This window comes from Dipodomys ordii, unplaced genomic scaffold (assembly GCF_000151885.1).
Source record: "Dipodomys ordii isolate 6190 unplaced genomic scaffold, Dord_2.0 Scaffold104, whole genome shotgun sequence".
NCBI classification, from domain to species: Eukaryota; Metazoa; Chordata; class Mammalia; order Rodentia; family Heteromyidae; genus Dipodomys; species Dipodomys ordii.
Window position 1 is genome coordinate 2236487 of NW_012267320.1, and position 15964 is coordinate 2252450.

Sequence of the window (15964 nt, forward strand, 5' to 3'; positions counted from 1 at the left end):
CATGCAGACATCTGGGCGAGTGAAGTTTTCGGTAGTCTAGGAGAAAACAGCCTTCGAGTTTCAATTCCTGCCTTGGTCAGAACGGGAGTGGGTGAGTTTAAAAAAACAAAAATGGAGGCGAGTCTTTTGGAATGATCTGTGCTCTTGAAAGTAACAGTGGAGGTCTCCCGTGTATCGAATTAATTAGGACAAGCTGAGGAATTCTTCAAGTTTTCAGACTTCCCAGAATGCCCTGGCTGGTTGTTGCTTGGAATCCAGGGTGGCATTTAGAAACCTAGCATCACTTGAGTTTCTCAGGGGTGTGTGCCTTCAAACTTCTAGCATACAGGATGAGGGGGGGTATGCAAATCATACAAAATGAAGAAAAAATTGAGAGCTGAGCACTGGTGGATACACAGGAGGCTGAGATCGGAGGATTGAGGTTTGAAGCCAGCTCATGCAAAAGAAATTAAAAAAAAAAAAAGGCTGTGAGACTCTTATCTCCAATTAGTCATCAAAAAGCCAGAAGTGGTGCTATAGCTCGAGAGGTAGAGCACCAATGACCAGGCCCTGAGTTCAAGCCTCAGTACCAGCACACACACACACACACACACACACACACACACACACACACGGAAAAGAAAAACAAGTAAAAGAAATTAATGAGAGAAGTGTATCTTCCTTTTGAAACTGTGTTTTATTTGTGAGCAGGAAAACCAGGGGGTAGGGAATATAAATAAATACACGTAAACGAGATAGTTCACTCACATCAAAATTACCCTATGTTTTTTCATGCACCTCCAAACGGGCATGGCTTGTGAAGGCTGAGGAGCAGGTGTGTCACTCTCCCTCAAGGCTGCTGCGAAAGAACAGGCTCTGTGGCTTCTTGAGTAGCTATTGTGACATGTTAGTGGGTTCCAAGTGTAGTTTTACTCCAGGTGTGAATCTGAGTTGCTCTGGAGAAAGGCAAGAAGCAGAGCTTGAGGACTGAAAAGAACAGAAAGGAACTGTTGGCTGACTAGCCAGGCTTTGTCCTCAAAGACCCCAGTAGTCTCATCTTTGCTTTCCCTGATCTTTCTCCGAAGTGTGGGTAGGCTGTACATGTGAGCATGAGAGTAGGTAGAAAAAGAGTAGCAGGATTTGATCTCTTTATCGGAATGAACACCTACTAAACATATCAGTTAAGGGGGACTAAAGCCCTACCACTTGGCTCTTCAATTGTCTTTAAATGGTTTCACAATCAAAATGCATTTTCCCCAAGCTTCAGAACACCAGTAAGTTGTTAGCCTCATTAGAAGATCAGATTGTCCACAGAACTTGGGCTTTGATTTGCTTTTTGGGATTCTTTGTATTTCTCTTATGCCAATGCAATCTTCACCAAGAAGCTGGTGCCCAGCGTTATAAATGACAGCAGCCACATTGCTTGATGGCAGTGTTAAAGTCCTATTGAATAAGCAGCAATGAAAACTTTATCAAAATAATTAGTAGTGCCCCAAACCACAAATAACAATGGGAGCCCAGCTGTATCAGATCAGCAAGAAGCACTGGGATATAATAAGAGAGTCACTTCTTTCTTTCTTACCTTCCCTCTCTTGTAAGTTCTACTTGGTTATTTTCTTACACACTCTGAGGGAGGGCAGGTGGAGGGAGGAAGGGAGAAGGGATTGCTCAGAAAGTAAAAAAAAAAAACCTTAACATCAGTGGAGTCACGTGATTGGCAAGAACCAATGAGGATGCACTAGAGAAAGGGGAACAGTTAAATTTGTAATTTGGGTTGTGTGAAAACTTCTTTGGGCCTCATAAACAACCACAGAACCACAAGTTGGGTACCCTGGCAGTGTCAGAAGTCTGAGCCCGCCCGGCATAGTGGTCATTAGACAGGACGAATCACACTGAATGCAAAACCACAGGGTTTCACAGCGTGGTAAGCATTTTCAACCCACAGCCAAGGCGGCGCCTTTTTTTTTCTTTTTTTTTTTTTAATCTTTAACAATTTGAATATTTGTTTTCACCAAGGTACATTTTTCATAGGGCTCTGCGAGTCCCAGAGGTGTTGAGACAGGAGGGGGAGGAGAGACCAAAGGAGCTACCATGGGAGACAGAGTAAAAATAGTGACCTTTCTTGGTTTTTCACTCTGAAGGTTCAAGAAATTCTTGAAATCCCCGCCTTCCGAAGAGGGTACATTTGCTGAAGGAAGCGATGGCTTCAGACAGCATATTTGAGTCATTTCCTTCATATTCTCCATGCTTCATGAGAGGTGAGTACATGCTGGTCTTTTAATATCTACTTCTGCTCAGTCCTGTGTGTAAGGACATGGGAATGTACAGAGTCTGGGCGCAGACATATCTCCTGGGTGTCTGCCGGTTCCCTGTCGGTTTCAAGGGAGGAATTCAAACGGAGGTGTGTATTTACCAGGCTATTGGATTTCTTATTCTTTGGGTGACACCTCTTCTGAAATGTTTTAATAAATGCTGCCTTAAGCCGTTGTTGGAGAGGGTTGTTGCAGTGTGAGAATTGTGTCAAGTGCAAATGACTAATGCTATTCTTGTTTCAAGTTCTGGAGATTAGAAAACTTGCATGAGAAGTGTCCTCGGTTTGATAGTACTTGTGGCTGGCTTCTTGCTGGAATGACTCTGAATTATCCTGAACTTAGCATAGCGTGTGGCCTAGACAACAAGCCTGCCCCAGGGCTTTGCAGGCGCATGGATGAGCTACGTGGGCTCTGACGGGCACAATCTGGAGATTTCAAGGCCAAGGTGGTAACTTGACTTTCTCCTAGAGGCAGAGAACAGGAGTTGTTGAGCTGAGCTGTTCAGGTTAAAATGCTCAGAGGGGACCGGGCCGTGGTTTTCCATGTGGCCTCATTTGCTATGAAGCCTCTTTCAAAAAGAGAAAGCAAGCCAGTTGTTGCCTACAAAGTCTCACCCTCAGCCAGACCAGCGGAGATGTTTCCTAAGTTAACTGTCCTTAGAGCTAAAAATCATTAGATTGCACACTCTTGACTAGCTCCGCGGTGGGCAAAACTTCCTGCTTTTATTTGCAAACCACCTCTTGAAATGTGCAAGACTGGGATTGAGCCATGAGTGTGTGTGACAGTGTATGATGCGTGTGTAAAAGAGAGCCATGCTGAAACCAACAAAAACAATGAATAAAATCGTTTTGCACAGGCACGGCTGTGTGTCAAGGCATGCACTCTGATGGATGTCCCTGGCAGAGTGTGGCTGGATGATTTGGCAGAGTCAGGATGGAGAGATGGAGCTGGACAGAAAGGGGGGAATAATTAATTTTCTGGCACACCCAAGCAGTATCTGTGACTCATTTTGTATTCATAAAGCTAAGTGAGCAGGGGAATGCACAAGGTTGGCCGGCCGATTTGTCACTACAAATGCTCTTGTGAGTGCCACCGAGCACCTAAGCTCTCCGGTCCCTGAAATTTAGAAAATTAAAATAAAATCTTGACAAAGGGTTTTGTGTGTGTGTGTGTGTGTGTGTGTGTGTGTGTGTGTGTGTGTGTGTTGGGGAAGGACTTAGAGAGAAAGCATGCCCTTCACCGATTGCAAGCTTTAAGGGGTCCCTTGTTAGCAGTGGAGCAAGTGGAATGAAGTTGAACCAGGTGAATAGTTTGACTTCAGATGGTTCCAGTACAGTGTGGTGTGTGAGTCACACATCTTACAGTGTGTGTGTGTGTGTGTGTGTGTGTGTGTGTGTGTGTGTGTGTGGCGGGTGTCACAGAAACACCAGCAGGGGTAAAAAGCTGAAGATTGCTAGCTGGCTTCATTTCCTCTGAGCTGCTAACAAGGAGAGGAAGCAATATTTGGGGAGTCAAACAGAAACAATCTTCCTGTCTTTCCTCTGCTTTCAATACTCTGCTCAGAATGTGTTATTGTTTCCTATTTTATCAACCAGCAAAGCAGACTCAGGAAATTTTGGAGCATTTCATTGGGCAATAGGTTGAGATCTCAGCTGGGAGGGCTGGCCTTCAAAGCCATCCCTACTGGCTCCAAAAACAAAACTAGTGAGAGACACAGAAATGGAAGGTGTCCAGCCCCAGCCGATTGCCTGCCTTGCTGGGGGCTCTGGAGAGAAGCAAAGACTGGTCATCCGGAGGTCTCACTGGGGTTGCCAGGGAAGTCTTCAGGCTCACTAAGTCCATAGTAGAATATGGAGGTTCATTTCAGAGGCCAGATGAAGTCTCCACAACTTCCTGGTTAATTTCTTCTAAGAGATCCATCAACACAAGGGTTCAAATTGCCCTCCCACTCATCAGAGGAGGCAAGAGGTTATTCTGGAAACATCCACACCCTCAGGAGCAAGTCCCCCTCACCCCCACGGTCCCAGGCTAGCTGGCCACGGCCACTGCTTTGTGTGGTCACCCCTGCCGCCTATAATTTATAGCACATGACATCCTGGCTTAGCCCTGCAACTGTGAGCTGCCTGCAACATCTTGTTTTCTTTCTGGGATGGTCCTTTATCAGTCTATGCAATTCTCACAGAAGGAAACCCATAACTCATTTGTAGCCAGATAGCCGTGTGGAAACGGGGTGGGGTTGGGGGTGGGGAAGATGTGGAACCATTGTTCCCTTCCTCCTGGTGAGAGGCGCCGGTGTGCTGGAGACATAGGCATGCAAAAGAAATGTGGTCTACCACAGAGAAAGAACCCTTGCTCTGTCTCCCCCACACCAAGTTCTCTTTTACTGTGCAGCTAAAGAAGATGAAATGTTCACTCGTGATTCCTTAGCATCACCCTACGTGGTTAGCCCTAGAAAATGTCTTGCAGAAACCCAACTTGGGTCCCCTCAAAAAGGTGCGTGGAGGAAGCCAAGAAAGTTGTGGCTGTGTGCCCCACGCATGCATATTTCTGCAAAACGCCCCAGGTACCCTGGCTCTTAGAAGTGGCTTAGTGGTCTAGGCAAAGCCTGAGTGGCAAGATACCTCAGTTCCTAGAATCACAGGTAGAAATCTCAGCGACATTGCTGGGTGTTTGTCTTCTCCGTGGCTTGGGTTTCTTCACCACAGGCATTTTTCCCCCACCCCAAAGGGAATTGCAGAATGCAAAGCTGAATGGATGGGTGTCACGTGCTTTTCTGGAAGCACTGTTTTGTGACCATTTTTCAAACAATTTTTTATTAAGGTATTTCTTAATTTTATTAAGACATTTCTAGACTGAAGACTTAAGTCACAGAAAGCCATCCATTAAACTGGAGGATGGCAGGGTGTCCTTGGCTAACGCCTGTAATCCCAGCTACTCAGGAGGCTGAGATCTGAGGATTGCGGTTCAAAGGCAGCCAGGCCAGGAATATCTGTAAGACTCTCATCTCCAATGAACCACCAAAAAGTCAGAAGTAGAACTGTGGCTCAAGTGGTAGAGCAACAGCCTTGAGTAAAAAGCTAAGGGATGGCACTCAGGTTCCTGAGTTCAAGCTTCAGTACACACACACACACACACACACACACACACACACCAGGAGGGTATCCTTTATCAAAGGAAATCTATGTTCATCTATTTGGGCTCATGTAACAAAACACCAAAGATTTGCTGAACGAGTATACATTAATTTCCTGACATTTCCGGTAAGGCCTCCCCGAGGCTGGTGGCTGTCCCTGTTCATGCCTGTGTCTCGATCTCTTCTTGTAAGGACACTAACTATATTGCAGCTGACACCTCAGTCTGCCTACACTGCCTCATTGAAGACTGTATCTCCAAATACCCTCACATTCTGAGGGACCATAAGGGTTGGGAATTTAATATATGAATTTAGGGGCCACAATACAGCTCTTTCTCGGTATATCTCGCAGTTCCATCTCCCCTGGCCCACGAGGAAGCTGGATTAGATGCTGGTTCCCTTTGTGAGGTGGAGATTCATATCTAAAACTTCCTACACATTATGAAACTATTTTTTTCAGGTGTTAAAAAAAAACCTGCCTAAATTCACACCCGTGCCCTTTGCCTGCACAGCAGGAAACTTTTGAGACTGACAAAAAGGCGATTTCAAGCTGTTTGAACTGAAAGCCATGCATGCTTACTTATGGCTGGGGCTTAACCACTTGAGGCAGGCCTCCAGCCCTGCCTTTTGCTGGTTCTTTTGGACACTGAATCTCTCTGCATAGGAAGCCATGAGCTTCCCAGCCTTCCTGCTGGCTTTTTCTACCCATTCACTCTGCCTGCAAAGAGGGTAAAACATTGTTAAGTGTCCTGTATGTAACTTCACAAGTTCAGCTTATAAATATAGAGAACCTTTGGTAAAACTTGTATCTGGACATACCAGAAATATGGTATGTTTTTGCTCATTGAGGATTCTGGTATAACTTTATTTTCTAGAAGGTTCTTTTTATTTATTTATTTATTTATATTTTTGGCCCAATCCTGGGTCTTGAACTCAGGGCCTGAGTGCTGTCTGTGAACTTCTTTTTGTTCAAGGCTAGCACTCTACCACTTAAGCCACAGCCCTATATCTAGATTTCTTTAAATAGTTTCTTGGATATCAGAGTCTCATGGACTATCCTGCCTGGGCTGGCTTCATACCACGATCCTCAGATTTCAGCCTCTTGAGTAGCTAGGATTACAGGCTCATGCCCCGCCGAAAAGGTTCTTTTGAAGGGAGAAGCCATTTTGCCCATTGAGCCTGAGGGAGGTTTACCACATAGGTCTCTGATTCTGACAATTTCTTCACAATTTCTTGGTGACATTTGTCATTCTGTCTTTTGTCAAAGGCAGCTTTGGCTTTTGGTCTGCTGTGGGGGAGAGGGGGAGGAGGGCAGGAAGGCCCCACAGGAAATGCGTGCAAATTTTCAGTTTCTCAGGTAACTTCCCAGTGATCTAGATGAGTCAATAAATAAATTTGTCTCATTCCAGTTCTGCAAAAGGGGCTAATAATGTCCTAGACAAACTTGCCTCTCAATGACCAAGTTCCTGTTCAAAAATCTTTGAAGGCCTCAGACAGAGGCGCCAGAAAAACACATCACAGATCTACTTAGCTGAACGACATGGAACGAGCTTTTCACAGTATTTTATTTTTGATAAGAAAAATTTAATCCCGCCATTCCACACATGGGAGAGATTTTCCAATCATCTCAATTTTGCTTTTCTAATTCCCATTCTTTAGAGAAATCAGAGAAGATATCCTGCTGTTGGAACAGACATGAATATCTGCCAGAGCACTTTTCTTATAACTTGTTCTTGGCCTCCCTATCCCGCTTCCTTATGTGCTACCAATGTCTGTGTTTAGCCTTTGGGGTGTGTAAAGGAAGCTTCAAGCCAAATCAAGGAGAGAGAGAGAGAGAGAGACCCCTAGGGCTTGAACCCAAGACCTGACACTGTCTCTGAGCTTCTTTTGCTCAAGTCTAGTACTCTACCACTTGAGCCACAGCTCCACTTCCAGCTTTTTGCTGGATAATTGGAAATAAGAGTCTCCTGAATTTTTCTGCCCAGGCTGTCTTCAACCACAATTTTCAGGTGTCAGCCTCCTGAATAACTAGGATTACAAGTGTGAGCCACCAGGGCCCAGCAAGGGGGCTTTTATCCCCCCCAAAATAGGATCATTATGGCTCCCTGGAATGGTAGAGAAGCAGCTTTTCCTTTGAGATCTTTGTAGGCCGGAGACCTGATCAGGGAGTGCAGAATGAAAACACAAGACAGCTCTTAAACACGACAGGGCCCCAAACCTGCCAGCGCCACTGGCGTCTTGAACTGGCAAGCTCACACAAACTCCACACAGTCACTCCTCTCAGCCTGCAGAACCTTTTCTTTCCTCTCTCCTCTCATCTTTCTCCTCTGCTCCTTCGATCCTCTTGGTGCCACCGTTTAGTAACAGGAAAGCGAATGCTGTACCCAGAGCTGATGGATATTATAACTGAAAGAGAAGCTCTTGCTCGGGTTTATCAGTGAGCACTGCGCTTGGCTACATGTAGAGGAAAATCTGACCACAGATGGGAGCTGGAGAAGCCATCAGCAGCCAGCAGCCAAGAACTGGTACAGAGGAACACAGGATGCTCCTGGGTTCTGGTACTACGGGGCTGAGCCACAGCCAAGATGGCCTTGCCCCAGATCTGCCCAGGCTCAAAAGAGATGGGAGGCCCTCCACCCATTCTCTCTGTGGACTTGGTCTTTATTCAGAAAGAAAAGCTTCCACAGCCTGGAGGCCAGAAGCATGTCATATGCCTGTGGCTGGAATCTTCCAAGGATGATGGAGGTGTCGCGCTATAGGCTGCAGAGGGGTTAAAGATGAGAGGAAGGATGGACAAATGGACTGGGGTGAGGCCAGGGTGATGTGGGGTAGGCTTGGTTGTGTTGGCTATGCCTGCAAGGCTTTAGAAATGCAATTGGCTCTCCCTGTCTGTATCGTCAGCTTCCTCCATTCATTCATTCATTCATCCAGTGACTACAGATGGAAAATAGTTGGGGAAAAAATTGTGTGTCTGTACTAAAGCTGTACAGACATTGTTTTTCTTGTCATTCATTATTCCTTACACAGAACTGTAAAAACAAATACTTCCATAGCATTCCCATGGTGTTGGGTATGATCAGCAATCTAGAAATGACCAGAAGTACCTAGGAGGAGGTGCATAGGGTTTATGCAAATCCTGCAGTTTTATAGAAGGGAACTAACCTCAAGACCGTCCCACAGGATACCCAGGGATAATGACTTGCCTAGAAATGGAGTTCTCCCTCCGTCCTTCTTCAAGTTTGCAGGTAGATGCTGCAGCAGATATTTATTTTTGATTCATTGGAAGTAAGGCCATGTGGGACATGATAGGCTGGAGTGGGGAGCTGGTTCTTAACTTCAGAGAACAATGACATGTCCATTCTCAATGCTAAAGCCTAGAGCCACCCAAAAGCAGACAGCCCCATGTCTCTGGAAATGCTACACATCTCAGAGCAACCACACCTGGCTAGGAGCTGTTATCTCTCTCTAGCAGGTAGAAATTGTGGCTCTTCCTCTTCCTCACTCTCTTGAATTCTCAAAACCCCTTCAATGCAACACTCTAAGTTTTTAATTTCCTTTTTTAGGGAAATCTTTCCCAGAGATGTTCTGTTTGTGCTTAAATTCTCTCTCATGAACTTTCTGGCCTTTCTTTCCTTCCTCTTCACTTTCCTTCTTTCTTTTCTCTGTGTTTTTGTCTGTTTTCAGTTTCAGAGATGGAACTCAAAGGCCCACACATGCTGATCACATGCTCTACCACTGCACTACACTGCAAGTCTTCTACCAATTTCTTGAATGAAACTTGCTTTTCAATGTTTCTCCTGTGGAGAAGGGATAATAAACCTAATCGAGGAGCTGAATGTGATCGAAATATACTCCTATACAGAAACAAGAAACCTCTTACTGTGTACAATCTAACATACACCAATTTAAAAAACAAGATCCTTCTTAAATTTACCTGGAGATGTTTTATCTTTCCTAGAAATACGAAAATCTGACAGTCCCCACACAGTGGCTCTCTATCTAGGAGACACAACACCTTGTATTGCTCGTTACAAGTTGCAGATTATTTTTGCCCTGTAATTACTGGCCCTGTCTACTTCCTGAGTCTAGATGTAAGTCTCTCTCCCAGAGAGAGAGTCAATGCTTCATTTAAGGAAAAAAAAAGAGGAAAGGAATGAAGGTCCTTATTCAGGCCTTCCCATGAAATAACATTAACCTTTCATTTTGTGTGGCTGTGAGACCAGTGTTCGTTTGGAGACTTGTGCACTGTGTACGCTCCGCTCCCCTCTCCCATTCCTCAGGTGTCTATGTTTGGATGGACTTGCTCTAAATCAGTGAGGTCTCCAGACATTGCAAAGGACCCCAGTGGTATAGGCCACGAAAAATTAAAATCTTGATTTCCTACTTGGCTTGCTCAATGGCCTGCTCTTCTTAGGACATAACTCTCTTTTCTGTAAAACATGAAACCATGTGAAACTGACTCCAAGCCAAGACTCAACAGATCAAATCTCAAAACCATAGCCCTGGGGAGAGAGAGACCAGAAGTTGTCCCAGGGCAAAGTTCTCGCTTGACCTTCTTCACAGGCCATCTGGCTATTGCTTCTGGTCTTTGGGTGTCCTCTGTGGACAGTGACTGCCCAGAAGAAACTGTTCTGGTTTTACATAGAAACTAAGCTGGTAAGATCTGAGCAATAAATCAGTATCAACTGGGAGCCACGCTATATAGCAGCCTCTGCCTTCCACTCTGTTGGAAGTTTATTGGTCTTGATGGCTCTTACATTCTTCTGACATGTATAGGATTTTAAGGAAAGGGGAGGCTTCCTGATGAGATGCTGAAGAAAAATCTAGAAAATGTTGCAAAAGAATCGACTGGCCTGGTAGAGGTATGCTTAAAAAAAAAGTGAATAGATGTATGGACCTATAACATATTGTAATCCATGCCATGCCCTCGCCACACTCTATGGTGGGTAATGGTTTTTTTTAGGGAGATAAAAATAATAGCTGGAGAAGAGCTGAGGGACAGCGCCCAGGCCCAGAGTTCAGGCCCCACAACCGGACCTCCCCCCCAAAAAAAAATAATAGCTGGATGCCAGTGGCTTATGCCTGTAATTCTAGCTACTCAAGAGCCTGGGATATGAGGATCCTAGTTCAAAGCCAACCTGGGCAGACACATCCAGGAGACTCTTATCTTCAATTAAGCAGCAAAAAGCCAGAAATGGAGGTATGACAAGTGGTAGAGCAACAGACTTGAGCAAAAAAAAGTTAAAGGGCAGCATCCAGATCCGAAGTTTAAGTTTCAGTACAGGAACAAAATAAAATAAGAAAAAAGAAAAGAAAGAAAGAAAAAAGCCAAAGCCATTTATCACTTATGAAGGACTACTTTTCATCTCCTGTGCACATTCTGTAATGTCCATCGCCTTTGACATTTTGTTTGTATGACATCTTCAAAATGTGCAAAAGAGAATGCAGATTAAGTACCAGGCACTGGCTTGGGAGCCCCATCTTCTAGCAGCCGTTTTAACGCCAGCCACAGTGTGCAGCGACTTCTCCAACAGCTTCTGTTTGCACTTTGAACTCCTCAGTGCCCCGGGCCCTGCCTGCATCCTCTCTGCAGGCTGCTTCTGAGTAGCTCCCTCCATCCCAGCTGAACTCCACAGTAACTCGCTTTGGAAGAATGCAGCTGGCAGCATCTGAAAGCATGCATGTGTGAAGCTCTAGGGAAGGGGAGAGTGGTCACCTCCCTTAGCAATTCCCATCTCTTTGCTCCACCTTCTGCATTACATGGCAGGAAGAGGTGCAAGCAAAGTTATGTGTGTGGGATTCAAGCTGCCAAGTGACTTTTATTGAATGCACTATTTTCAAAGATCAGAAGAGCTGGTGCCCTCAAAGCCTTAGAGGGGATGAACAATGGAACATTAGCCATCTTTAACAAATACTAGCACTCAAAGGGGTCATAGAAAGACGTAGAAATGCTCACAATGGAAAGTATATTTAGCTGCCAATCATCCTACATCCTTCTTTTTCTCTTTGCAAAAAGCTCTGCCTCCCATCTGCTTTGCCTAGGTTCTACTCAAAACAAAGAAATAATTGTGTCACAGAAGTCAATGAATTTGTTTAAAAAACAAATAAACTAGGAGGTATATAACTATGAGACATGGTCCCATTCAATGATGCTTTGTAAGTCTTAAAGGTATGTGTGTGTGTGTGTGTGTGTGTGCACATGCATGTGTACATAATCATTCTATATAGTCTCATTTGGCAACTTGAAATCATAGCTATTTGTACATGTTATATATTATATATTGTATATGTAATATCTGCACATATGATGTACATGTTATATATTACCGCATGTATATGTTGCATAGTACCATAACCAGGCATTTTCTCAAACTTCTGGAAAGAGACCATAATATTTGGCTCAAGCAATTTTAGAAAACTCTCCACTTTAGGACTTTTGAAGAGATTCACTTGTTCAAGTCCCACATTTGGCCAACGCATGAATCAGAACCAAAAACCAGGTCTATTTGACTTGTGTCGGGGGTTTTGCAGGTACACACTGGACTGCTGAGGTGGATTTTCATGTGAGAGTCCAATCAACAGACATTAGCATCATCATTGCCCCCGATGAGCAGACCAAAGCCCTCTGCGGTGTTAGTGAGCCAGTATGGGAGAACTTTAAGAGAACAATGATCACTGCTCCCTCAGCCCCGAAGACCTTCTGTAGGGCACACAGACAGAAAGCGGACAAGTAACGGGCAACTAAGTAACAGGCCACCCTGAAGAGAGGCTGGGGAAGAAAATTCACCCCTGTTAATTTTGGAATGTGGTCCCCAGTTCCTAGAACCAGGCACCCTTGAAGAAGAAGAGTCTGCTTCTCCCACCAGAATTGCAGATGCCACCTTCCTGCTCCTTCGCAGGTGTGTGAGTTGGCAGACATTACAGCTGACACAGCAACACAGAGTATCGATTGAGCCTGTAGTCTCTGCGAGGCAGTGGCATTCTGTCACACGTGTTCCTCGCCTTCCTTCACACTGGTCAGCCGGTCTTCTCAGAACAGTTCTCACCTATGGAGAAAGTGTGGCTGGCACAAGTGAGGACTGGCCTGAGGTTAGACTGGACAGGAAGGGCCCAAGTCCAAAGGATGCCCAGCCCACAGGCCTCCCGCTGAGGGGACAGGTGGATACTGAGAGTTGTCTGATAGACTCACGAGGGAGTTGAGCCTTGCTGAACCCAAGGCTTGATAATGCCCTGCCCTGGAGTGGAACACAGTGGGAAGGCTTGATGTGAGGGCTTTAGATCCCCACCCCTGCCTTCCGTTACTGCATGCAACCTGTCCCAAGTAGAGCTGCTTTCTTGAGCGACACATCGAGACAGAGCTCCTGAGCACCTCTGGGGGGGGGGTACATGCTCCTCTAAGCTTAATTTCCCATCTCAACTGTCCTTTCTCAGGATTCTAGAGCACAAGTCTTCTCTCCCAACTATCAGTTGTTTTTGTTTGGCAGTCTTGAGAGCCATGAGGTCTGAGGGCGGGGTGACACCGTGAAGCACTTCCCATGCAAAACTGACTACACGCCGGCTCCCAGGCTACACAAGGCTGGCCCTGTCTTTGCCTGACCTGGAGAGGCGGCACAGCCTTCCACTGTGTGCCCCAAATGTTTCTTGAGTCCCAGGTCCTAGGAGCCACAGGTAGAAGGACCTACAAAATAACCTACCCAAGTAATGGTGAGCGGGACTCTCCACCCCAGCTGGAATTCCTGAGAAGTGACCCTGACCTTGGCCTTGATCAACATTTGCAGTAAGGCAGTGACCAAGCCATTCACATCACTGTACAGTCAAGGTTCAACTTCTACTCAGACGAAACTGACTTACCATAACTGCAATACCTGGTCCCTATCCCTTGGGTAGTCCTGACCCTCCAGCCTCAAAGCCTTGTGGGTACAGTGCGACGCAGGCAGGCTTTCTGCAAGGTTTTTACTGACTCCAAATACCTCTGTCATTTCAAAAGTCCTCCCCATCAATCCTCTGACATTGCTGTGCGGCCTTTGCTCAAGTAGTTTGAGGTTTTTGGGTTTTCTTTTTTTTCTCTTTCTTTCCTTTAACCTGCATTTGTATGAAAGGCATTTCTCATCTGATTATTCTGGCACCCCTTACCACAGAGTAGAGGAAGTACCTCTCTTTCCCCCCTGGCTACCCCCAGGAGTGGGGGGGGCATTAATGACTGACTCTCCCCCCCTCCCTGCTTGGCTGCAGCTTCCAGCCAGGGAAACCCTCTTGCTCTGAGCAGATGCGAGGAGCATGCCAACCTCTAATTGTTGCTATGCAAACATTTTAATGGGAACAAATTAAAAGGTGCTCAAGCTAATTATTCTCTGTAATAAAAAAATAGTAATAAAGTAAAATAATAAAATGCCGTTGGAGAGGTCACAGGAACAGCTTTTCTTCTTCCAAGTGTACAACTGAAATTTTTTTAAAAAAGACAAAAAACTCTCATGCTATAAAGGGAGATGGGCACTGGTGGCTCACACCTGTAACCCTAGCTACTCAAGTGGATGAGATATGAGGATCACTGTTTGATAGCAACCCAGGCAGGAAAATGCTTGAGACTCTTATTTCCAATTAACCACCTAGACAAACAAACAAAAACCAGAAGTGGAGCTGTCACTCAAAGTGGTAGAGTACTAGCCTTGAGCAAAATAGCACCCAAGCCCTGAGTTCAAGCCCCACCACCACCACCAAAAAACAAAAGGTTAAACTGGGCATCTGTGGCTCACAACTATAACTACTGAAGAGATAAGATCAGAGGGTGTAATCTGGCCAGTTTGGGCAGACAAATCTAAGAACTGCTTATCTCCAATGAACTAGCAAAACGCTAGAAATAGAGATGTGTTTCAAGTGATAGAAGGCTAGCCCTGAGGAAAAACAATCTTTTCCAAAGTTCCCCCCTCCAACCTCCTTTGGTCAACAGCTTTCATGGAGATTCCTTATGTCTTCAAACAACATAGCTGCACTGAAGTGGGTTTTGAAAGCATTCTGTCCACTATACTTTTTTTCCCACTGGTCTTCCCTCATTCTCCAAACAGTCCCATAGTCGGTCGTGTTTAATGCATAGATGTAGATAGGCATGTACATTGTACATGCCCACGTATGGGCAAAAGCGCATGATAATTGGCTTTTTGAGCTATCAGCCCTGCGGTCGGGGTGGTCTCTGAGAATTACTCTGTAGCAGGAAGTATCTGGCTGACTCTGATAGAATCGATGTCAATTCTTCAGGCCACTTCAGACCCGAGCAAAGCTTAACAGAACCTGCTTTCTCCACCTGCCAGTTTCTCCTGGGACCCAGGCCTTCGTAGCCGAGTCTTCTCTTGTGATTTTACTCACCTAAGGTGGATTTCCCAGTCGAGTTTCTCAGTTCTCACACAAACGATGGTAATTAAGTGAAACTCATACATTGTACTCAAAAATTGATATGTCAAGTTGAAACTCCTTTGTACACTATCTAACGATAATTTTTTAATTAAAATGTAAAAAAGAGAAAAGAAGCTCAAAGGCATGCTTTTTCCAGTGCATGCTACCAGATCCTAAAGCTAGATTTTGATTAGGTTTGGCCTAGGTTTTGGATGTTCAAATGCCAGCTCTGAACTCTGTATGGTAATATAAAATGACCCAGCTTCTGAAGCATGTGGGCAAGTGTGCAAACACTTTTACTGAGAGCAGAGCTCCTTGCTGGGGGGTGGACATGGTAATGTTTGAACGTTCTTCTCATTTGTTTGATGTTATCCTGCCCATCACTCACTGTCTCTTGACTCTGAACCCCTATCTTTGCCTTCCCCAAATCCCTGAAAGTGTACCCCCACTGACTGGGATTTTAAATCTCTCTGCTGTTTCAAACTTCCAGCCCATGAACAACATAACGGCATTTCCTTTTCCATTGGCAAGGCCACAGCCTGGAGAATAAAGACTGCTCAGCTTCCATTCTAGCCCATTAGCATCTGAACATGGACTTCCCCACAAAGCTCTGCCAGTCCAAGGGTAGTCACTGCAGCCAGGGCTTCCCCAGGGAACTTGTCAGACTTTCTGAGCAAGGCACACCTGAGTGCACACCTGTAATTCCAGCCACTTAGGAGGCTGACATCTCAGAATCACAGTTTGAAGCCAGCTCAGACAGGAAAGTTCCTGAGAACTCTGATCTCTAATTGGCCAACAAGGAGCAGGAAGTGGAGATGTGGCTGAAGTAGTGGAATGCCAGCCCTGAGTGGGAAAAGCTAAGGGACTGAGCCCTAGCCCTGAGTTCAAGCCCTAATACTTGCACCAAAAGAAAGGGAAAGGGGGGAAGGGGGGAAGGAGGTGAGAAGGAAGGAGGGGAGGGCAGGGGAGGGCAGGGAGTTCAGCATCTCCGGCACCAGCCCAGGCCCCTGGGCTCACAGAGGGCATTTACCCGTGGGCCTCTGTGGCCTGCTCCTGTACCCAAGTTGGAGGAGGGGCGCGGTCCTCCTCCCAACCCCCCCCCCATGGCCCGGGACGGGACTCTGCTTGCAGAATGATTTCGATGGAGTGGGAG

The 15964-nt window shown here is 45.7% G+C and overlaps 1 protein-coding gene across 2 annotated transcripts in view; it reads left to right on the forward strand.

Annotated features, from left to right (window-relative positions):
* The first annotated feature begins 1811 nt into the window (after positions 1–1811).
* Positions 1812–15964, forward strand: part of Runx1 (runt-related transcription factor 1) — a 222772-nt gene continuing 208619 nt past the window's right edge. For both annotated transcript variants that reach the window (XM_013027529.1, XM_013027530.1), the window contains exons 1-2: positions 1812–1903; positions 2121–2237. In XM_013027529.1, the coding sequence (XP_012882983.1) occupies positions 2180–2237 (58 nt within the window). In that variant the 5' untranslated portion in view covers positions 1812–1903; positions 2121–2179. The remainder of the gene's footprint in view (positions 1904–2120; positions 2238–15964) is intronic.